The 24,369-nt window shown below is 44.5% G+C and overlaps 2 protein-coding genes, 2 long non-coding RNA genes and 1 pseudogene across 7 annotated transcripts; 3 read left to right on the top strand and 2 right to left on the bottom strand.

Annotated features, from left to right (window-relative positions):
* Window positions 1-118: 118 nt before the first annotated feature.
* On the bottom strand, window positions 119-2,488 carry LOC116935330. The gene is made up of 4 exons (XR_006648698.1): window positions 2,326-2,488; window positions 1,905-2,255; window positions 1,651-1,827; window positions 119-759 (listed from the first exon to the last, which is right to left on the bottom strand). It is a non-coding gene; the product is annotated as an uncharacterized LOC116935330 (long non-coding RNA).
* A 522-nt stretch (window positions 2,489-3,010) lies between these two features.
* LOC123474070 lies at window positions 3,011-3,517 on the top strand. Its single transcript, XR_006648697.1, has 2 exons — window positions 3,011-3,175; window positions 3,234-3,517. It is a non-coding gene; the product is annotated as an uncharacterized LOC123474070 (long non-coding RNA).
* A 418-nt stretch (window positions 3,518-3,935) lies between these two features.
* Window positions 3,936-4,400, top strand: LOC123474533 (cyclin-dependent-like kinase 5). Its single transcript, XM_045176744.1, has 2 exons — window positions 3,936-4,138; window positions 4,214-4,400. Exons 1-2 carry the CDS (start codon window positions 3,936-3,938, stop codon window positions 4,398-4,400), a joined length of 390 nt encoding a protein of 129 aa, XP_045032679.1.
* Window positions 4,401-4,567: 167 nt separating this feature from the next.
* LOC116935328 (retrovirus-related Pol polyprotein from transposon TNT 1-94) lies at window positions 4,568-11,781 on the top strand. 4 transcript variants are annotated; one of them, XM_045176018.1, is made up of 7 exons: window positions 4,568-4,696; window positions 4,763-4,887; window positions 4,953-5,430; window positions 5,485-5,653; window positions 5,720-5,788; window positions 10,985-11,602; window positions 11,668-11,781. In XM_045176018.1, the coding sequence occupies exons 1-6, from the start codon at window positions 4,690-4,692 to the stop codon at window positions 11,427-11,429; spliced, it is 1,293 nt and encodes a 430-aa protein (XP_045031953.1). In that variant the 5' UTR covers window positions 4,568-4,689; the 3' UTR covers window positions 11,430-11,602; window positions 11,668-11,781. The 4 variants fall into 4 exon arrangements, with proteins under 4 accessions (XP_045031953.1, XP_045031952.1, XP_045031951.1 ...); XM_045176017.1 differs by having other exon boundaries at window positions 4,953-5,653; XM_045176016.1 differs by lacking the exons at window positions 4,568-4,696; window positions 4,763-4,887; window positions 4,953-5,430; window positions 10,985-11,602; window positions 11,668-11,781 and adding exons at window positions 5,912-5,981; window positions 6,091-6,284; window positions 6,487-8,316 and having other exon boundaries at window positions 5,511-5,653; window positions 5,720-5,790.
* A 3,525-nt stretch (window positions 11,782-15,306) lies between these two features.
* Window positions 15,307-17,481, bottom strand: LOC123474532 (annotated as a pseudogene).
* Window positions 17,482-24,369: the final 6,888 nt, after the last annotated feature.

Raw genomic sequence — 24,369 nt, 5'->3', positions numbered from 1 at the left:
GTCCTTTGTCATTCTATCATTCAATCAGTTACCCGTTGAAAAAGCAACGACAATCTTATGTAGGATCCTTATTGTTTATTTATGACAATTATTGTCAATCCTACGATTCCAGTTAGAGTTTGACATTACAATGGCATTATCACTACTTTCCTACTACTTGCACAGTACTACTACTACACCACCAAGGCACCTGAATACTACACCACATCATATGCCACTCCTAGCTACTATACAGAGGCTCCAAAATACTACACTAGAAAGGCGGCCGAATACTGCACCACCACTTATGCGGCTCCCGTCTTACTCGGTGTAGTAAGACGGGGCGGAGTAATACTGAGGGGTCTCAGTGTAGTAAGTGGGCTCACTGTAGTGAGACCGAGCGGCTTCAGTGTAGTAAGTCGGAGCTACGTGGTACTTGGTTGCTTCTGCTTCGGTGTAGTAAGCAGCGGTAGTAGTAGTTAGTAGTAAAGCTGGGGACAGCATAGACGCCCCAGCAGCTTGGGGGCGTCGGTGTAGTAACTTGGTGCAGCGTAAGTCGTTGTGTAGTACTCCGGTGCCTTAGTGGTGTAGTATTTGGGAGCCTCAGTGTACTAGCTTGGAGCTGATTAGTACTTGGGAGCTTCAGTGTAGTAGGTCGGCGCAGCATATGTAGTGGTGTAGTAGGATGCTGTGGTGTAGTATTCAGGCGCTTTGGTCGTGTTGTATTTCGGTGACTCGGTGTAGTAGCTAGGAGCAGCATATGTTGACCGACCAGCAATCCTTAACGTGAATATCAATTTCTCTTTAAAACAATATGCACAATAGAATGTTAATTGTAAAACTCTTATTATAATTTTAAAACTAGTTAAACTATCTATTAATTAACCCCGATGTATCCGCTAACTGATTAATTCCAAATGATTTGGCTGAAGACATCGAGACAAAGAAAACACAGAAAGATGTGACTTGTGCTGTAACGAATGATTCAATCTTTTCCTTTTCCTAGTCGGTAATTGCAAGAAAAAAGTCCTTTATTCATTGTCAAATATGAATCGTTGAAAGTTGCTAAAATGTTAAAATTCATGTTTGCATTCAAGTGCCAATCTTACACCTGTGTATCCAAGAAGTAAACCAACGATCAAACATCCTTTGTGGGGCATACGTCGTGATAACTGAGCAGATTGCAGTCGTGAACAAACATTTAGTTAATTAGGCTTGATAGGATCTGAGGACGTGCTTTGGGTACGTACGGTACGTAGGCCTATACGAATACGTTTACTATCACATGTAGGACTATGTTGATGGACATTTTTCCTCATTTAATTTCACTTTAAAAACTCAAGTGTTATTATAATTAAGGCCTTTTACTATTGTTAACGTATAATTAAGAAATAAGCTAATAACGGGATTCTTTAAGCCTCATTAGTCTGCCATTAAGAATTACCATAGGGTCTACTGTACGTCTAGGTGTAAAGGTGTTCCGTAGGCCTATCGTGAAACAAACTCGATTCACCATGACACGCTTGTTTTTTTACACAAGTGTTATAAAGAGAAAGATGTTAAATGCGAAGGGTTAATTGTTCGTTCCTAATTGGAACGTCGGAACTGGAACGAATAAAGCTAATATGACTTACTCAACACGAGACTACAACGTTCTCAGACCCATTTTACCTCAATTTTGTAGGAGACGTCAATAATATAGCAAAAATGCAAATAGGATTGTGTCATTGTAGGGACGACGATTGGGAACACTTGAGGTACTTCTTGGAACACTCTTCCGCGCCATTTCTGTTCACACAAAACGCATTCGTAGGTTTTGGATTTGTTGTGGGTATGAAAATCAACGCTCTTCAGGACACCAAAGATTTTAAAATAAACTAAAATAATAATCACAATAATAATAACAAAATAAAAATAAAAACTACCTTAATGAGAAAAACCGTTGCACCAAGCAATGTTGTCATGCTTTGGTTGTCTACATCTGCATGCAAGAGAATGGTTTCACCTGCGACATAGCCTGTACGGTCTTGATACAGTGTTACCGTTATAAGTCCAGATCGGCAGCAAAACCAACGAAAAACGGGCTTGGTTTTTATTGATTGAGTTGGTAGCTATCAATAAAATTTAAAAGATGGTGATTTTGAAAAATATGTTAACATATCATGTAGAAATAATTTTACTGCTGCTTTTGGGATTGTATTTAAGTCAACAATGGTTTTAACTGTAAAATCGAGGACATATTCGTAATTTGGGGTCCATGACGGCTTCAAAACTCCCTTAAGAAAAAAGTTATTTTTTATGGTATTTTCGAGACATTCCAAAATAATTTTTGAAAAGTAAACTAACAGTGAATGGAATGTAGCAGGTTTCTCCATTTGCTTGACGTGAAGATCTCTTCAAAACTACTTTGATTGAGTATTTGACATGGCCATAGCCAAATTTTTCCAACATCTCAGTTTGAAATGAAGAGGGAATTTTTTTTGGAAGTACAAACACAAATGGAAATTTGGTGAACTCCACTGACAAGTTCAAAGGTTTCTCTGCCTGCAAGTAAAACAATTAATGTATATAAGATAATAAAAATATTGAACATTGCTTGTCACTAAATATATAAATTGATACCTTCATTGGTAATTAGAGGAATTTTCAGTTCTAGATAAGTTTCTTCAACTGAATAGTAAGTCTCACTACTCAATTCATTGAAACAAAATTTTGCATAGCCTTGACATTCCAGGTATATTCCTACCAAAGTTAAAAGTGTAACAACGAGTGAAATCTTAAAAGACATCAATTAAAATCTTTCAGTATTTTACTGCTGACATTTGAGATGTGAACTACTCCAGACACTTCCTCTCCAGGAAAATAAATTCCAACAGGATTGTTTAATTCTATAGTGAGACTTTCTATCCCCATAATGCAGCTTTGGAACTATAACTCAACTTCATTGCAAGCAAGTTTTTCACAAATATGTTGTTTGTGTAAAGAAATCGGGTGTCCCTAAAACGCGAAAGCGAAACGCGAAACGCGGTGCGAATCAAGATGGTTTGTTTCGCGGTTTAGCCGCTGAATGGTGTTTCATTCCCATGCTAAAGTGCGAAACAACGTTGCGAAACAGAAGGCTGCTGGATGGCTGGCGAAAGCGCGAAATGTTAATATTTCAATCAATAAAAAAAGAAAATTTTAACAGGAATCGCAGGTAATTTAAAGTCAAACATTTTTTTTTACCAACGTGTTGAAAGTTAATTTTGGGCTAGGCTTTTACATTTCTGACAGAGCCAAACAGTCTCATGAGTTTTTTCAGGCCAAATTTTACATGCTATGGAACCATTCAAGGCACTTAGAGGTCAGAGCACTGGAGAACATCCCAGTTAGCCCACGGCTTTACATTTTTTGGTTTAAACTCAATTTAATTCAATAAATTAATTTCATTTACTTCAATCAGATTCTAAACACATTGTTACATTTAAAATGCTAGTTTTTTATTCCCCATCGTGTTTAGTTTCCTATTAGCCAATACAAGTTAACAATTCGTCGCGAATTTGTTCAAGTAAATGTCAACAAATTAAAAAAGGACTGGAAAGAACCATAGATTTTAAAAATGAGTTTTTGTAGGCGTAGAGCTTACAGTGCTTATCGGGGTTACATGTCCTCAAAAAAGAATAGTACACGGTTCTTATTTCTCTAAATGAAATGCCAAATCCAATTGCATTTTAAATAAGGGTTTCGCAAAATCGTTTCGCTATCTAGGTTGCCTTTAGGCCATATTTGAGTGTTTCGCAGCCCATTGCCTGGGGGCTGTTTCGCACAGCGTTCCGCGTTTTAGTCGCTGTTCGTTTCGCGTTTCGCTTTAACGTTTTAGGGATGCCCTGGTAAAACAGTAGGGGGTACGTGTCAGTCACTTGCTCTATTCTTCTCTAAAGTTCTTATTCTTTTGTGCCTCAAAAATATTGGCGAAAATGAGCATTGAATTCGATCGCGGTGCTAAATTAGGACAAGGTGGTTTTTACTCCATTTTTAGAGGGAAATATAACGGCCATCCAGTGGCAGTGAAGAGAGTTTTTCTTGAGAACGTCGATGACAACGACGAAGAATCTTGGCGTCAGCTGGATCATCGTAACATTGTCAAACTTTTTCATTGTGAAAGCGACATGGACTTCAGGTGAGATTGTTTTAGATTGTCTCCAGAGACAAACTAATATAAATACATTCCTTTTTTCTGTGTGTGTGTGGACAGATACTATGCATTTGAATTGTGCGACGCCTCGTTAGATCAGCTATTCCTAGACCTGGAAGATCCCAAAAGTTACAACGGACCTATGCCACATCATATCGATGCTTTGCTTCAATTGGCTTTAGGTCTCGAACACATCCACTCCACCACAAAATGTCCTAATTGCGGTGGGAACTGCTGGCCAAGATGAATTGACTCTCAAATGGGCAAATTTTGGACTGATCAGAAACGTCAGTGAACGAGGAAAAGGAAAAAAAAATCAAGTCGGGGGAAATAACGCGTGGTTATCTCCCGAGTTGCTGTCGCTTAAACTAAACCGCGACGTTAAAGAAAATAATGATCAAGATATCGTCAAGAGCGACGTATTTGCTCAAGGACTCGTTTTCGGTAGTCTATTTCTAAACGGGGAACATCTCTACGGTTCCACGGAAAATAAAAATGAAATCCCCGGCAACGTAGTTGAAGGAAATCCCATCAACATGCAGAGTAATACCCGATATACAAGAACAATTGTTATTTTTTGGTTAATGGAGAGTTCATTGTTTTACATAGAAATTGATGGCAAATTACGCAACTGTTACGGGAATGACCTATTGAAAAAAATGTTGGAAAACGACCCTGACAAAAGGATGACATCGACACAAGTCGTTAATCAACTAAAGGTCATCAAGGATAAGGTATACTCAATTGAATGCAAGTCCAGCAATCATCTTTACGAATTTCAATTCATATTACACTTTAGATTGCTGGAAAAGAAAAAGAATTGCTGGAATTGTGTGGGAGTGATTCACGATTGGATTTAAAGGAAAAAATTCAAAACTTCATTCAGTTCGGAATTAATCTGAACGCAAAGGGCGACGGTGGAAGGAACGCGCTCCATCTTTTGTGTCAAAACTACTCCAGCCCAAAATTAACCGGCGCAATTCAACTTCTCATCGAAAACAAAATCAACGTGAATGCAAGGGACAATCATGGACGGAATGCAATTCACTATTTGTGTCGATACCATTCAAGCCAAAACTTAATCAACACAATTCAAATCTTGATTCAATACGGAATTGAGGCGAAGGCAAGTACCAACGATGGATCAAACGCATTACATTATTTATGTCGATACAACTCAAGCCAAAATTTAGACGACGCCATTAAAATTTTTACCAATCTCGGATTGGATCTGATGACAGAGGACAACAACGGATGGAGTGCGTTGCATTATTTGCGTAATAAAGATAAAAAGCAAATGAAAATTTGGTTCGACCGCAAATTTCCATTAGGGGAAGGTGGCTTTGGTCAAGTGTTAAAAGGCAAGTTCGGAGGTTGTGAAGTCGCAGTAAAGCGAGTTGAATTACATCGTGTCAAAAAAAGAGAAGAAGACGCTATGCTGAAGTTGGAACATCCGAATCTCGTCAAACTTCTTCACTGTGAAAGTGACGACGACTACAGGTGAGACAAACAAGTCTTTAAAAAATAAAAGTAGAAATTTATCGTTATTTATAAATCTTGTTACAGAAACTATGCATTGGAATTGTGCGACGCCTCTCTAGACAAACTCTTCCTAGACCCGAGTCACCCACTAAAATGTTAAGTATTTCGACCAACTGGCAACCCCACAGTCGACGTAGTGCTTATTCTTTCCTTCTCCGAATCATAATCGTCGTTATACTTACGTATGTGTGTATGTGCGACATCTCTCTCCTTTAGTCTCTCTCTTCTTCATCACGTGTATCAGCCCCTGTGTTGAAGTTCTCCTGGATTATTTTACCTAGCTGAGGTAAATACAGAGGCAAAGAATCCTCACGAATTGGGCAAAGGTCCCACCTAATACACAGACAATTACTTTTCAATGAGACGGCTCGAGTTATCCCTTTCTCTTTCAACAGGTTATGGGCCCAGGTAACCCGACCCGCTAAAGTAGGAAAAGATGGACAACTCTCCCTCACGAGACGGCCTTCGAGCCAAAACCGTCCAATTTAACGGCAACAATTTCGAAAGTTGGAAATTCAGCGTCAACATTGCGCTCAGGAGTCACAACCTGGTGCCAGTCGTCGATGGATCTCTTAAACGACCAATCGAGGTAAACAAAAACATACGCGTGCAATCTGGCCAATCTGATCAGTGAATAATATCGGTAATACATGTTACCGCGTAACGCAACTAACCAACACAAAAAAAAAAAAAAAAAAAAACGAACCTACACAAGCGTCATGTGCAACGACTAAACGTTTCCACAAGGTAACAGACACTTAACTCCACGAATGTGTGTCTTATAAAACTAGCTAAAACAAGACAACACGGTAACCAACCAAGCCGACATCAACAAGTGGGACAAAGACGACAACTTGGCCCTCGGCTACCTGTTCAATACCTGCAGCGAGGAACAGCAGAACTCCCTACTCACATGTGATACGGCTCACTCCGTCTGGAATTCCCTCACGAGCAGATACCAGCAGAATACCGTCGAGAGGAGACAATCTCTACAGCAGGACTTCCTGAACTATCGCTTTAAGCCGGAACATACCGTGAGATACCACATCGAAGCGATCAAGCTACTAGTCCAGCAATTTAAGGACGCTGGGGGCCTCGCCGACGACGACGGAACGTGCAACAAAATAATCACGTCCCTTCCACCTAGCTACAACAACTTCCTCACCGCCTGGGAAAGCTCCCCCATCCTAGAGAGGACCCTCGCCAACCTCGTTACTAGACTCGATAGAGAAGAGAGTAGGAAACACAACTGCAACGGCGGAGAGCTAAGTGCTGACGACAAGGCCTACTTCGGATTCCCAAGCACATCTACTAGAGCTGGAAGGTCGATCCCACCGACGTATCAAAGACCTGAAAACAGGCCAAGTCCCTATCCTAAGACGGGCAGAGGACGAGGCAGAGGCGGACGCAACGACAGGTTTGCCGCATCTAACGGGAGGCCTCGAACAACCACACGCTGCACCTTCTGCAACATAATCGGCCATAATGAGGAGACATGTCGCCACAAGAACAGTGGGGCAGTTCGCTGCAGCTACTGCAATATCGTCGGGCATGACGAGAAGGTGTGCTACCGCAAAACTCAAGATGGCGAAAAGGCAAGCGTAGCCGAACCACAAATTGACTCAGAGAATCACAACTCTGCCTACGCAGCGGGACTTCCGTCATCTGGGTCACGATCGAGCACCGACTTCTTCCTAGACTCCGGCGCGACTCAGCACATCACGGACCAAAAATGGCTGCTTAAAAACCTCAGGACCTTCCCACTCGGATCAAGATGGATCGGAGGTATCGGCCAAACGAAAGTAGACGTACTAGGCGAAGGCGACATGGATGTACTGACATCAGTTAACGGGCTCACCAAGAGCCGCACGATCCATGGCCTCCTGTACGCCCCAAACATCGGCATAAACTTGATATCCGTCGGCGCCATTACCAACAACGGCGCAGACATCCACTTAACCGGCTCCCAAGCCCTCGTCGTTAGAAACGGAGCCATAGAGATGACCGCAGAACGCGTCGGAAGGACTTTATACCTCCTGAACATCTCCGTCGTGACAAACGACGTCGCATCAATCGCCCGACCTATCGAGAGTTCAATTCAGGAGTGGCATCAACGCCTTGCTCACATCAGCTATCGAACCATTATCAAGATGGCGGAAAGCGGAGCTGTGGACGGTCTCAATTTGCAACCAGGGACTCAACCTCCACTGGCACGTTGCCACGAGTGCGCGGTCGGAAAAATGAAGCGTCTTGTCTTCCTCACCAGCTCCACTCCAAAATCCACCCGTATTGGCTCTCTCATCCACAGCGACGTCTGCGGACCAATGCAGGTATCAAGCATAGGTGGCGCACTCTACTATGTGCTTTTTCAAGACGACTCCAGTGGATTCCGCGTTGTACGCTTTATCAAGCAAAAGTCCGAGGTCGCCGCCTGCCTCAAAGACTTTGTCAGCCTATTGCACGCTCAAACGGGCCAACTGGTTTCCGTGCTCCGCTCTGACAACGGAGGGGAGTACGAGAATCACGAACTTCAGGCCTGGCTAAGAAAGAAAGGAATCCGCCACGAAACATCCGTCCGACACACACCTCAACAGAACGGCGTCTCGGAAAGGGATAAATGAACTCTGATGGAAGGCGCGCGGACTCTCCTCCACTCCAACCGGAACCTCCCGCTGACTCTTTGGGCAGAAGCAGTCAGCTGCGTGACATACACGCTCAACCGTACCCTTTCCAGCACACACTCCAACAAAACTCCGTATGAGGCCTGGTATGGCAAGAAACCCAACATCTCTAATCTACGTACATTCGGCTCCGAGTTCTACACTCTGATACCGAAAGAGACCAGAAGGAAACTTGATCCGAAGGGCCTACTGTGCTACTTCGTTGGCAACTCGGACACTCAAAAGGGTGACCGCTACTGGGACGCACTCACTGGAAAGGTGAATACCAGCCGCGACGTCACTCCGAGCCGCCACCACTATGAAAGGGGCCTTCCTCAGGAGGATCGGCAGAACGGCCTCGATGTCTTCCCAACAAGTGAACCACCGGCATCTCTGAAGCCAGAAGTACCGCCAAGACAAAGCAAATCAACGGACCTCGGAGAAGACCGAATCGTTATCGAAGAACACCCGAACCTCACTTCACTGCAGCCTTTACCGATAGTAAATGAAATTCGGCGATCCGCTCGAGTCAAGGCTCGTATCGAGAAAGGACTCAACAGCAACACGGCCGCCTCAGCATTCACCTACAACGAACCGGATCAGTACCGCGATGCAATAGCAAGCGACGACGCCCCCTTTTGGTCGGCAGCTGTAGACAGGGAGATCAATTCTCTAATCAAGAATCGAACATGGACAATAGTTAGACTCCCCCCGAATCACTCCGTCATCAGAAGTAGATGGACATTTAAGTTCAAACCAGGATACGGTCAGCAAGAAGATATTTACAAGGCCCGCTTTGTCGCGAAGGGCTTCTCCCAGGTACCTGGACTGGACTTCAACGAAGATGAGATCTACTCTCCGGTCGTAAAGCACGACTCGCTCCGGATCATTCTCTCAATCGCAGCGTCCCTGGACCTAGAGCTCCATCAGCTGGACATAAAAACCGCATTCCTCTACGGCGATCTGGAGGAAGAGTTGTATGTGCAGCAGCCAGAAGGCTTTGTTAAGCCAGGGGAAGAAAATCTGGTCTGCCGCCTCCACAAGCCGTTGTACGGCCTAAGGCAGTCACCAAGAAAGTGGAATGAGAAATTCGATTCATTCCTTACCCAATTCGGCCTGGTCCGCTCAGACGTTGACCCCTGCATCTACTACAGCCACAGCAAGAACCCGAACGACTTCATCGTAATAGGGATCTGGGTCGACGACGGCCTGATCGCAAGCAGGTCGACGACAAAGGTACGAGCCATTATCGAATTCCTCAAGGCACACTTCGAGATGACTTCCGGCCCAGCCAACAGCTTCATCGGCCTCGAAATCTCAAGAGACCGACCCAACAAGAAGATCTACGTGACTCAATCCCGCTACATCCAGGTCCTTCTAAAAAGGTTCAGGATGACAAACTGCAATCCATCAAGGATCCCAGCCGACCCTTTCTCACGCCTCACCAGGACACCAGCTACAGACAGTCCCAAAGACAACACCGAGTCAACGCAATATCGAGCACTTATCGGCGGCTTACTATACGCAATGGGTATGACCCACCCCGACATCGCCTTTGCTGTAATTGCAGCATCTCGCCATTGTCAGAACCCTGGCAAGTCTCATTGGAAGGCCGCCAAGACAATCCTGGCCTATCTGGCTGGAACACCGGAACACGGACTGTGTTTCTCCGACGGCGGAACATCCAACCAGCTGGCAGGCCACTTGGACGTAAAACATGACCTCAATCGCCTCCTTGGATACGCGGACGCGGACTACGCCGGCTGCCCCGACACTCGTCGATCGACGACCGGTCTAGTCTTCCTTCTCAATGGCGGCCCTATAGCATGGAAGAGCCACCTCCAGAAACCTGTAGCCCAATCAACTGCCGAGGCGGAGTACTACGCCGCTGGACTCGCGTGCCGGGAGATTGTGTGGTTACGCGAAGACCTCAATCAACTAGGAATCCAACAACCTACTTCATCACCAATCCACTGCGACAGTAAGAGCGCCATCTTGATGATGCACAATCCGGTCTTCCACGACAGAACCAAACACATTGGGGTCAAGTATCACTACATCCGCCAACAAATCCAGGCCGGAGAGGTCAACGTGGTCTCCGTCACCACCCACGACCAGCTCGCCGACATGCTTACGAAGCCACTGCCGGCACCGGCATTCGAACTCAATCGTCTCAGGATCGGAGTCCTCCAGAGGCCATCGGCAATTAATTAAAAACAATCTATAATTCAGTTTTTTTCTCTTTCCTCAAACTCCTTCGTCCTTCACTTCGTGATTTTACCCTTAAAGCGTCAGGTTACTCTGTCTTGTTGGATCGAGGGGAAGTGTTAAGTATTTCGACCAACTGGCAACCCCACAGTCGACGTAGTGCTTATTCTTTCCTTCTCCGAATCATAATCGTCGTTATACTTACGTATGTGTGTATGTGCGACATCTCTCTCCTTTAGTCTCTCTCTTCTTCATCACGTGTATCAGCCCCTGTGTTGAAGTTCTCCTGGATTATTTTACCTAGCTGAGGTAAATACAGAGGCAAAGAATCCTCACGAATGGGGCAAAGGTCCCACCTAATACACAGACAATTACTTTTCAATGAGACGGCTCGAGTTATCCCTTTCTCTTTCAACATAAAATACAAAAGACCTATGCCACGCCATAGCAAGGTTTTCCATCAATTGGCTGTAGGCCTGGAATACATCCATTCAAAGAATTTAATCCATCGCGATATAAAACCGCAAAATGTTCTCATTTCCGTCCGTTCTACTGGTCAAGGCAATGAGGTAATAGTCAAATGGGCTGATTTCGGATTATCCAAACCCGTAAATGAACGGGGGACGTGCCCGTTGGGTGACATCAGAGGAACCAAAATATGGTTCGCTCCCGAAACTGTAAGGCAATTACAAAAAAGAAAAAGCGAAGATACGTATGAATGTACCGTCCAGGGCGATATCTTTGCACAAGCACTCGTCTTTGGTTGCCTTTTGTTAAATGGCGAACATCTCTACGGTTGCGGCGAAACAGAAATTCACGACAACATAATTGGAAAAAATCCCGTGAATATGCAAAGTAATTCTTAAAGTTATTCCATACCATTTTTATTTTCTAAAAATAAAGAGTTTGTTGCATTATTATAGAAATTAATGGTAAATACAAAATTAAATTAATACTAATGAAAATGTTGGAAGACGACCCGCAAAAAAGAATAACTTCGAAAGAAGTCGTCAAACAACTGGAATCCATTAACAAAATGGTTATATTATTTATTATTTCCTGAGTTAGGAAGTAACAACCTAATCGTAAATTTGTCCAATCTAGCTCACTGAAAAAGAAGAAGAATTGCGTCAACTATGTGTCCTTGACTCTTCGTCTGGTCTAATAGAAAAAATCAACGACTTAATCCAACTGGGAATTGATGTCAATGCAAAGGACGACGATGGACAGAATGTGCTCCATTTTTTGTGTGAAAACAATTCAAACTCGAATTTACACGACGCCATTAAACTCTTCATCCAACTGGGAATTGAAGTCAATGCAAAGAACGACGATGGGATGGAATGCGCTCCATTTTTTGTGTGAAAACAATTCAGACTCAAATTTAACCGACGCAATTCAACTCTTAATCCGCGAGGGAATTGATATCAATGCAAAGAACGACGATGGAGAGAATGCGCTCCATCGTCGTCGCAAAATTTAAAATTTTGCAAGGTCATTCAACACTTATCGTTGGTTTAAAACTCAATGCTAATTTACAGACTGATTTTTTTCCACAACACGACAGTGAAACAAAACCAAAATAAAAATTGCCTCAAGTGAAGTGACCGCGGTGCGTGACTCACAAAACAGCCCAGCCATTTGGTAATTCAAGTTTTAAAATGATTGTTTTATGATTGATTATATGGGGGTATATAATTACATCCTGACCATGTCTGGCCATTTGTTTTTAGCCAAATTTTGAGCTTCTGAATAATTGATTTTCTGATTTATTAAAAAGCAGACATCTATCTAGAAAATGACAATTTCACTGCCGTGACCTTCAAAGGTTTAGACAAGTCAAATTTTTATTAAAATATTTATATTAAATTATTATTTTTTTATGTTTATTATTTTATATAAATTAATATTATAAATATAATTATTATTCTTATTTTATTTAACTTTTAATTAAGTTTTTACAAGAGCAAAAAATCAATGAAATGAAGTCAGCTAAACAGATAATCTTTTACCTCTCCCCATTTATAACTGAAAAAGAGGCCCGTATTCTTAGTCAGATCGAATATGAGGTCAACAATAGCCCTTCCCCACCCTATGACACGATCGCAGCAGAAATGGCGCCAAAATGGCGAAATGTGGCCAGAGAAGAAGATTCTGAAAGTCGGGGCCGACAATTTATGAGCGAACAAAATGACTCAGGTCATTTATTAACTGCATCGCTTGCAAAAATTTCTCAATAATCAATGGAAGGAAAAGCCAAAACGATTGCAATTTGGAAAGGGTGTCAAGATTTGAGGCGCTCCTCAAAAATCAAATTGCAATGAAAAAAAAATGTCTAAAAACTGACCTGGAATGGAGCAGAGAACTTCTGTCGCCTTGAATTTTTTAATTGCTCGAGGGATCGCTTCAGCGATCCCGCGGAGCAATTGGGATTATAAGTGGGAAAAACGTAGGAAGACTTTTACAGTGTTGACACGTCATTTATTTAGCTTTCTGAGTTCTTTTCGCGCCATTGCCGCGCCTCATGCCTCAGACCCGTTAGCTTCTGAGTGCGGATCCACAGGAAGAGGAAGGTAGGGAACAAAAAAGGGGAAGGAACCGAGACATTAACAAAAAAGGAGAATTTTTTTTTTTTTTCAACTTCTGGAAGGATTTTCTGAGTGAAGAAGGCTGCCAGATTAGCTGGAATATAATAGGACTTCCGTAGCTCTGGGAACTGAAATTATTTTGATGCTTATTTCACTTGTCTTAATGGTCCCTGCCTACCTCGACCACCTCCTCTGCTCCTGCATTGGGAATCCACAACACCAAACAAAGACTTTTAATTACAGGTCTGGGCGGGTAAAAAATAATAATACTTTGCAAAAAATTATTTTTTTTTTGGGGTGGGAAATAGACTGTAAAAGTCTTCCTACGTTTTTCCCACTTATAATCCCAATTGCTCCGCGGGATCGCTGAAGCGATCCCTCGAGCAATTAAAAAATTATAAGTAGAAAAACTCCGCTCAACTTTTACAGTGATTTCAAAGTACTGGCTGAGCGGAAAATTGGGGTTCAAGAACCGCCCGAGAAATCGGAATGCTAGGAGCCACTGTACGCCTATAAAAGCGTGTGAAGGTAGATTCCGCTGCCCAATTGCCCATTGCTAAAACTGAGTCAATCGGGGTCCCTTTAGCCAATGCGTGCGATGCAGCCGCGCCCCTTGTCGAGTGAGCCGAAAAAGAAGCTTCCACTCCCGCTTCCATTAGGACCAACTTAATCCAGCGACTAAGTGTGCTGGAGGAGACCTGCTTAAAGGGTGCGATCGCCCCTATGAATAGGAGGTCTCTGTTGCTCTCGTTTCGTTTTGTGTCTGTAGCGAGCAGATAGGCACCCAAGCATTGGACTGGGCATATTCGAGGATCGTTTAGAGCGTCGATTTCTATCGTCTGGAGTGAGCCACTGCGTTGTGCCTTCCTCGGTCGGCTGAGGGCGAACGAGGCTCCTGTACTCGAAATCTTTACTGTGCTGCGTGTGATAGAGCTCAACTCCGAGACTCTGAGCAATGTTGACAGTGCCAACAACGTTGTTAATTTTTTGGACAGCTGCGTTCGGCTGTTCTGGTCGTTAGGACCCCATGACGCCAAAAAAGTTACCACCTTACTAACGTCCCAGGTGTTGGAGTATCTTGGCTTGGGCGGATTACGGTTAAACGCTCCTCTCAAAAGCTGCTTCACTGAAGGCAGCTGCCCCATCGGAATGGAGCCTGCTTGCTCTAGGGTGGTTGACAGCATCGACCTATGGATGTTGAGAAGGCTGTAGGAACAGTTCTCCGTGTGCAATTCCGCCAGATACTCTAGCACAGAATTCACAGACACTGACACGGGATCAAGATCCCGCCTGAGGCACCAACCGAGCCAATTGTTCCAGGCCGACTGGTAAGTAGCTCGTGTGGATTGGCGTGTCCTATTCAGCAATAGGTTGACCACCGTCTCCGAAAGGCCTTGGTTTTGTAAGCGTTGCCGGATAACTTCCATGCGATGAGGCATAGCGGGAGCGGGTGCGCTTCCCCCGACGGCGAGGTTAGCAGCTTGGCGTCCGGCTTCAAAATCCTTGCCACGTCTACCGCTAGCTCCAACAGGAGCGGGTACCATGCCGCGCTGGGCCAGTATGGAGACACGAGAACCAGCGATGCTTGCTCTCTGCGAATCTTCGCTAGACTCCTGAGGATGAGGCCAAAGGGGGGAAAGGCATAAGCTTTTAAGCCTTTCCAACTGGTCGAGAACGCGTCTACTCCGGTTGCCTGTGGTTGCGGAGTCCAGGCAAATAATTTTTCTAGTTTGTTGTTCCAGGCCGCTGCGAACAGCTCCACCTGGCATGTCCAGACGTTGTTTATAGCCGTGAAAACCTCTTGATCGAGCGCCCAGTCGCTGCTGTCTAGTCCCATCCTTGACTCTCGGTCGGCGACAATGTTGAGGTGTCCCGGCAGGTAACTCGCGTGAACCGTAATTTTGCGACTCTCACACCATGATGAAATCTGGGTCGCTAAATCAGAAAGTGATCTCGAATGAGTTCCTCCCCCTCTGTTAATATTGCACACCGCCGTGCAATTATCCATCTGTAAAGAGATGGATATGTTGGATGCCGTAGCGGCAAACGACTGGAGGGCGAAAAAAGCGGCCAGGAGTTCCAACTCGTTTATGTGTCTTTGGCCATCTTCCACTGACCAAGGACCTCTAGCGGTGCTTCCGTTAAAAACCGCTCCCTATCCGGTCAGCGACGCATCTGAAAAGATAGTCATGTCCGGCTCGCCTGAAAAAATGACTTTACCTTTTGATGAGTCCATATTCGTGATCCACCAGCTAAGGTCAGCTTTAGCTTCCTCGGATAAGGTGAAACAGCTTTCGAAATCCCCCACATTTTTGTGCAGAGCCCCAATTAAATCACGCTGGATTTTCCTGTAATGAGCCTGTGCAAACGGCACGGCCGGAATGGCCCAAGCAAAGTTGCCCATTATCTTTGCAAGGTCTCTTAATTTTATCCTATTATTTTTCAGCGCCTGAACACAAAGCTTGCGAGTTTTTTCCCTCTTCTTTTCTGGTAAAATGAAGGCCAGCGACGGGGAATCCAAAATCATCCCTAGGAATTCCAAAGTTTGGGTAGGTGACGGGTGGGATTTTTCCCAGTTGATGAGAAAACCATGCCCTTGAAGGAGGTCTGACGCTAGCTTCACATCTGTTAACAGCCCCTCCCTCCTCTCATTTAAAAATAACATGTCGTCTAGGTAGATGATCACCCTTACCCCTTTCGAACGTAGGGCCGCCATTACAGGTTTTAAAAGTTTAGTAAACACCCGAGGGACCGGCGCCAGCCCAAAAGGTAGACATGTAAATTGGTAGGCGTTTTCTCTCCACCTAAAACGCAAAAAAGGCTGATGGGCGAAGCACACGGGTACCGTCAGGTAGGCATCTTTTAAGTCAAGTTTAGCCATCCAATCCCCCTTTTTTAATAAATTTTTTACAACGTCTAACCCCTCCATTTTAAAATGCTTGTAAACTATGTGCTGGTTGAGATTCTTTAGGTTGATTATCGGCCTATAACCCCCCGTTTTCTTAGGAATGGCGAACAATCTACTGTAAAAACCCGGTGTTTCTGGGGCTTTGACAATGGCCTCTTTCTTCAATAAATCCGATACTTCCGCGTCGCAGACCAAATCTATTTGCTGACTCATTACGCATTCCCCCGGTTCTTTAGATTGAAAAGGTGCAGACTCGAAAACGATTTTGTAACCCGACTCTATGATCTCATGGATCCAAGGGTCGTTGGTCAACGCACGCCACGCTACAGCAAAGAATCTAAGTCTAGCTCCTACATTTTTTCTGACTAAGGCAGACGTCCTACCCAGAGTGGGTGTCCTAACGACCGGAAAGAAAAGAGGGAGACAATCAGTTTACCTTGTCTGGTAACTACGTCTCTCAGACGGGTCTCCTTGTCTCGAAGTCCCGGGGCGAGGATCCTCTGGCTTATCCGCTTGTTTCTGTTGAGTTTTTTGGCCGAATCCTCCACTGATCCTTCCGACTGATGCGACCTTTTGTAACTTTGCGTCCTCGTCGGCTGCTTGCAGAAGAGCGGATGTAAAGGTCGGACCAAAAAGCTGGGCAACCTCCGAAGGCGAAAAGTTGGCGGGATCCTTCAAAAGGGATTTGAAGCGTGGATAAACGCTATTCATCACGTTGGCTCTCCTATTCTTTGAGATAAAAAAGTGAGCTTCCGCCCAAAGACGGATCGCGCTCTCCAATATCGACCCTTCCTCTGTATTTGGAGCTAAGCGGTTCCAAAGCGAAATTAGCGGTCTGACGATATCTAATACCTTAAGCTGTGTTGATTTCCAGATCAACTCTTTCTGTGCGATGAATTTACTGTGCCTGTTGCTGGAAATCTGTCACTCTACCACGTCATCAATTTTTGGGCATGACAACAGAAAATTTTCGTCCTCGAACGCCGGTTTAAAAATGTCCCTCAGCTCTCTGGTCTGAGCTGGTTTCTGTCCTACAGACATCCAAGATGCTAGTTGGGCTGAAGCCTCCTTTGGGAAGATTCGGTCTAGGACAGGCGTAGGTGGGGGCGTCTGCGAGGATCTTGAAGAACGCTCTCTGCGTCGAGATCTGGAGCGGCTCCTTGATGACCGGCGTGGTGAACGTCTACGATGCCGATCTCGTGATCTTGATCTGTCCCGACGTCTACGTTCTCTGCTTCTGTCTCTCCTGTGTCGATAGCGATCCTGCGATGATACGTCGTATCGTCTTGACCAGGAGCGCGATCTAGAACGTGATGATCTAGGCACTCTAGGAAAGGGAGAGCATCTTCTAACTTCTTCAAAATTCACTCTCGAGTCAATGGAATACGACCCTTCGCTAAGCAGTGACGAGGTGGAATCCATGACTGCACTCAGATAAAGCTAAAAACGGTCTGAGGCATGAGGCGCGGCAATGGCGCGAAAAGAACTCAGAAAGCTAAATAAATGACGTGTCAACACTGTAAAAGTTGAGCGGAGTTTTTCTACTTATAATTGCATTCAAACGCAGCACAGCCATCTACAAATTAACTAGAACACCATGGGCGATTAGGTGGGGCTGCTGCATTCCCGCCAAATGACAATCAGCTGATCATTTTGCCATTGCTGTTCTTTCTCTCTTTTCAAAAATTAAATAAGTGCTGATTGCTGAACTGGATGAATAAAAGCCAGTCAATAGATTGTTCAGCACCTCAAGTAACACTTGATACATCACCGGATTTCAACACTTAATTGTTGTAGCCGAATACGGCTGAAAAATTTTGTAATAAACACTTAAACCAGTTAGTTTAAGCAGCCATGCAGAACAGCTGTTTGGCAGAAATGCCAGGAAGCCAATTTGTTCTCCAGGACGCTATGATTTCGACACGAGGGCTAATGCCCATGGGAGTGACTTGTCAAACGTTTAGCTCACACCCCTTCGCTAAATCAATCGTTTCTGATTGCTTCGCTGATGTGCGTCATTTTGCTCATTATTCATACTTGTCTGTTGCAAGAAGTTTGCCCTAATTTTACGTCTTCCTCTTTCAGTTGACGTCGACTGTTAACATCTGTTTACTTCGTTTGAAGATCCCCATTAAAAAAAAAACAACAACAACATCCACCAAACGTTTCTTTGCAACAACAACAAAGAAAACATGTACGATGTAGCCAACAACTTCACTTGCCCAGAATTGGTGCCAAACTGCGAGTGACGTTCCGATAAGCGGCTTAGATTGGAATATTTCCCTTTCTGGAGTATCCCCTGTAGTCTGGTCGGAATATCATTTTAACCTAAAACAAATTGCAAAGTTTTGTTTTCTACATGAGCTTTATAAATATTAATCTTGGCCATGTTCTCCTAAAACCCTCCCTCGAAATTTTAATATTTAGTATGATTAATTTCAATTATAAAATATGTGTATTTGTTTATTGTAATTTAGTCTAATTAAATACAAAAAAATCGAAAATTTAAAAAATGAGCTATGTTTAATACTAATTGGTCTACATGCATGCCAAATTTTATTTCCCTAACTCGTAAAATGATGAAAAACCACACAAAAAATGAGTTCCGTCTACCTTTTTACTACCCAAAAACCGCTTCCGTGTTTAACACAGAGCTTACGGGGAAACGGCTTTAGCGAAAATCGCTGCCGTTAGTTATCTATAATCCCCTCCTCTTCCGTTTTTGTCTTATATTAAAGAGCTGATTCTCTTCTACAAACCCAATAAAAGATTTTTGGGAGGGGGAATTAGTTTTAAAGTTATTAGATTTTATATACAGCCCATATTTCCTGAAATTATCTATACGGATACGGCTATGAGATACGGCGCTCGTTTATGCCGTCTGGTTGGCTTAACTAATTTCCCTGATGGATTGGCGGCTGATTCAATCCTCTCTCACAAGTATTCCTGTCACTTTCTGCTATTGGCCTGGCTAGTGCCTACCCTGATAAAATGATGTCCTGAATGCACTGAAATTCCATGGCTCTTATTCGATCGCAGTGCCGTTTATTTCATCCAAAAAAACAACTGGGACCGGAAGCGTAGGCAAAATGAAAACCTCACGGCCGGCAGTCTGCAGGGCCGGAGATGAACGCGGGCAGCTGGACCACCCAGCTCCGAGCATCGCAGTTGGATTCGAATCGCCTTATAGAATCGAGTCATATATTCAAGGCCCTATCTCTCTGGCAACGACAGCGACACCCCCATTTTAGATGTTTCTCATCGACACAAAACTGTCCCTTACCCACTCGTCTATGCTCTTAAGATCGAGAAGAACATTCAGGTAAGTCGGAGCAAAGGTGAGAAAGTTATCCCTGAGTGTAAATATTGAAATACTTTAGTATTTTAATATTACCGAAGGTATTACAGGATTTATGCCCGATTAATTTACAGCATACATGAGGAAAAAAAGAGGAGGAAAGATAAGGGGGAGGCAAGGGGGAGGGACAAGGGGGAGGGACGAGGAGGGAAAGGAGCTGCAGCCAGACCAAAACCGGGTTCCGGAGAAATTCGGCGGAAAAAGGCGGCAAAATTCCTAAGAACCGTTTACAAAATTCCGGGAAACGGGCCTTTTTCCGCTGAAATTTTAGCGCACTGTCGCCATGTTTGACCGTGAATAACTTTTGTACGTGAACTCGGATCGCCCTACGAATGGGAAAATGACATATTAAGCCGGGCAGGAGCAGCTGGACCGTGAAATCCGCGTGAAAATCGGACATGCCGAAACCGGCCGAGTCAGCTACCGGAAGGAGCGGTCGCACGGCTCCTCATCGGGTACCGCTGGATAGAGCGCAATCACGCGATCGCAGCTGTCGAAAAATTTTCGCTATCCGACGCACCGTTCAGCTGCTATGAATTTTTGAAAATTAATTACGAACGCGGCTGCGCTTTTGACGTCGAATTCCTAGAATTGGCAGGTAGAGGCCCATCATCATTTTTCGAGCTTTAAAAATCGTTTGCGGCCGAACGGTGTATCCGATCACGGCGGGACCTTCACCATCGAAACGAGCTCGACGAGCCGCATGCAATGATATCATGTTCGTGATCATTCGTGACCGAAAAAATATTTGGATAGAAAAAATCCCATGGGGGTTGGACGCAATGGGATAGACGAGCCAGGCACTTGTGGGATTCAGGGAATTGTTGTGAACGGGCAAAAAAAATCCTAACTCCCGAACGGTACCGTTGCTAGCGCTGAAATTCATACTGCCGGAATCAGCGTGAGCCAACGCATCGATCGGTGCCCAACCCGTCATGATTAAAAAACATAAAAAAATACAAGAAGGAAAGAAGGTCAGCTTGGGGTCAAGTAATTAACCAGCGCCTCACTGCTCCATTTTCCAAGAAAACGAAAGAAAAGTTGACAAACATACACGCCAATTCTCAGCAGCGGAACGTCGCACGCACCTGCAATAGCCACCGATGAACGCGGCTCCTTTTCACCATCATTTTGTTTCACAATTCCAGATTCAATTTACACGAAGGTATAGTGCTATGCACGTCTTGTCCCTGAGTGTAAATATTGAAATACTTTAGTATTTTAATATTACCGAAGGTATTACAGGATTTATGCCGAAAAATAAGCATACATGAGGAAAAAAAAAGAGGAGGAAATATAAGGGGGAGGAAAGGGGGAGGGACAAGGGGGAGGGACGAGGAGGGAAAGGAGCTGCAGCCAGACCAAAACCGGATTCCGGATAAATTCGGCGGAAAAAAGGCGGCAAAATTCCTAAGAACCGTTTACAAAATTCCGGGAAACGGGCCTTTTTCCGCTGAAATTTTAGCGCACTGTCGCCATGTTTGACCGTGAATAACTTTTGTACGTCAACTCGGATCGCCCTACGAATGGGAAAATGACAAATTAAGCCGGGCAGGAGCAGCTGGACCGTGAAATCCGCGTGAAAATCAGACATGCCGAAACCGGCTGAGTCAGCTACCGGAAGGAGCGGTCGCACGGCTCCTCATCGGGTACCGCTGGATAGAGTGCAGTCACGCGATCGCAGCTGTCGAAAAATTTTCGCGATCCGACGCACCGTTCAGCCGCTATGAATTTTTGAAAATTAATTCCGAACGCGGCTGCCCTTTTGACGTCGAATTCCTAGAATTGGCAGGTAGAGGCCCATCATCATTTTTCGAGCTTTAAAAATAGTTTGCGGCCGAACGGTGTATCCGATCACGGCGGGACCTTCACCATCGGAAAGAGGTCGACGAGCCGCATGCAATGATATCATTTTCGTGATCATTCGTGACCGAAAAAATATTTGGATAGAAAAAATCCCATGGGGGTTGGACGCAATGGGATAGACGAGCCAGGCACTTGTGGGATTCAGGGAATTGGTTGTGAACGGGCAAAAAAAATCCTAACTCCCGAACGGTACCGTTGCTAGCGCTGAAATTCATACTGCCGGAATCAGCGTGAGCCAACGCATCGAACGGTGCCCAACCCGTCACGATTAAAAAATATAAAAAAATACAAGAAGGAAAGAAGGTCAGCTGGGGGTCAAGTAATTAACCAGCGCTTCACTGCTCCATTTTCCAAGAAAACGAAAGAAAAGTTGACAAACATACACGCCAATTTCGGCAGCGGATCGTCGCACGCACCTGCAATAGCCACCGATGAACGCGGCTCCTTTCACCATCATTTTGTTTCACAATTCCAGATTCAATTTACACGAAGGTATAGTGCTATGCACGTCTTGTCTCTGAGTGTAAATATTAAAATACTTTAGTATTTTAATATTACCGAAGGTATTACAGGATTTATGCCCGAAAATTAAAAATAAGCATACATGAGGAAAAAAAAAGAGGAGGAAATATAAGGGGGAGGAAAGGGGGAGGGACAAGGGCGAGGAACGAGGAGGGAAAGGAGCTGCAGCCAGACCAAAACCGGGTTCGGAGAAATTCGGCGGAAAAAAGGCGGCAAAATTCATAAGAACCGTTTACAAAATTCCGGGAAACGGGCCTTTTTCCGCTGAAGTTTTAGCGCACTGTCGCCATGTTTGACCGTGAATAACTTTTGTACGTGAACTCAGATCGCACTACGAATGGGAAAATGACATATTAAGTCGGGCAGGAGCAGTTGGACCGTGAAATCCGCGTGAAAATCGGACATGCCGAAACCGGCCGAGTCAGCTACCGGAAGGAGCGGTCGCACGGGTCCTCATCGGGTACCGCTGGATAGAGCGCAATCACGCGATTTCAGCTGTCGAAAAATTTTTGCGACCCGACGCACCGTTCAGCCGCTATGAATTTTTGAAAACTAATTCCGAACGCGGCTGCCCTTTTGACGTCGAATTCCTAGAATTGGCAGGTAGAGGCCCATCATCATTTTTCGAGCTTTAAAAATCGTTTGCGGCCGAACGGTGTATCCGATTACTGCGGGACCTGAATCATCGGAACGAGCTCGACGAGCCGCATCCAATGATACCGGTTTCGTGATCATTCGTGACCGAAAAAATATTTGGATTCAAAAAATCCCATGGGGGTTGGACGCAATGGGATAGACGAGCCAGGCACTTGTGGGAGTCGGGGAATTGGTCTGAACGGGCAAAAAAAATCATAACTCCCGAACGGTACCGTTGCTAGCGCTGACATTCATACTGCCGGAATCAGCGTGAGCCAACGCATCGAACGGTGCCCAACACGTCATGATTAAAAAATATAAAAAATACAAGAAGGAAAGAAGGTCAGCTGGGGGTCAAGTAATTAACCGGCGCCTCACTGCTCCATTTTCCAAGAAAACGAAAGAAAAGTTCACAAACATACACGCCAATCTCGGCAGCGGATCGTCGCATGCACCTGCAATAGCCACCGATGAACGCGGCTCGTTTTCACCATCATTTTTTTTCATAATTCTAGATTTAATTTACACGAAGGTATAGTTCTATGCACTTCTTGTTCCTGAGTGTAAATATTGAAATACTTTAGTATTTTAATATTACCGAAGGTATTACCGGATTTATGCCGAAAAATAAGCATACATGAGGAAAAAAAGAGGAGGAAATATAAGGGGGAGGCAAGGGGGAGGGACAAGGGGAAGGGAAGAGGAGGGAAAGGAGCTGCAGCCAGACCAAAACCGGGTTCCGGAGAAATTCGGCGGAAAAAAGACGGCAAAATTCCTAAGAACCGTTTATTAAATTCCATGAAACGGGCGTTTTTCCGCTGAAAATTCAGCGGCTCGTCTCCATGTTTGACCGTGAATAACTTTTGTAAGTCAACCCGGATCGCCCTACGAATGGGAAAGTGACATATTAAGCCAGGCAGGAGCAGCTGGACCGTGAAATCCGCGTGAAAATTTGACATGCCGAAACCAGCCGAGTCAGCTACCGGAAGGAGCGGTCGCACAGCTCCTCATCGGGTACCGCTGGATAGAGCGCAGTAAGGCGATCACAGCTGTCGAAAAATTTTCGCGATCCGACGCACCGTTCAGCAACTATGAATTTTTGAAAATTAATTCCGAACGCGGCTGCGCTTTTGACGTCGAATTCCTAGAATTGGCAGGTAGAGGCTCATCATCATTTTTCGAGCTTTAAAAATCGTTTGGGGCCGAACGGTGTATCCGATAACGGTGGGACCTTCACCATCGGAGCGAGCTCAACGAGCCGCATCCAATGATACCAGTTTCGTGATCATTCGTGACCGAAAAAATATTGGGATACAAAAAATCCCATGGGGGTTGGACGCAATGGGATAGACGAGCCAGGCACTTGTGGGAGTCGGGGAATTGGTGTGAACGGGAAAAATAAATCCTTACTCCCGAACGGTACCGTTGCTAGCGCTGACATTCATACTGCTGGAATCAGCGTGAGCCTACGCATCGAACGGTGCCAAACCCATCATGATTAAAAAATATAAAAAAATACAAGAAAGAAAGAAGGTCAGCCGGGGGTCAAGTAATTAACCAGCGCCTCACTGCTCCATTTTCCAAAAAAACCAAAGAAAAGTTTACAAACATGCACGCCAATCTCGGCAGCGGCTCGTCGTACGCACCTGCAATAGCCACCGATGAACACGGCTCGTTTTCACCATCATTTTGTTTCACAATTCCACTCAAACAAGTATTCGTACACCCCATATTTTGAAGTAAAACATACCAACAAATACGGGGAAATACATAAAAATACAAAATAACCAAAAATATGGGAAAAAATAAAAATTTAAAAAAAATATACAAAACAACATTTTCATATTCGATATTATGAATTTAACACATGGTCGCGTATAGCATCTTACCAGGATATGAAACCTTTGCCGATAAACTATATTTAGACA

The sequence above is a fragment of the Daphnia magna genome, linkage group LG7 (genome assembly GCF_020631705.1).
Source record: "Daphnia magna isolate NIES linkage group LG7, ASM2063170v1.1, whole genome shotgun sequence".
Taxonomy (NCBI): Eukaryota; Metazoa; Arthropoda; class Branchiopoda; order Diplostraca; family Daphniidae; genus Daphnia; species Daphnia magna.
Note: the sequence above shows the minus strand (reverse complement) of the source record. Positions and strands in the feature narration are given on the sequence as shown.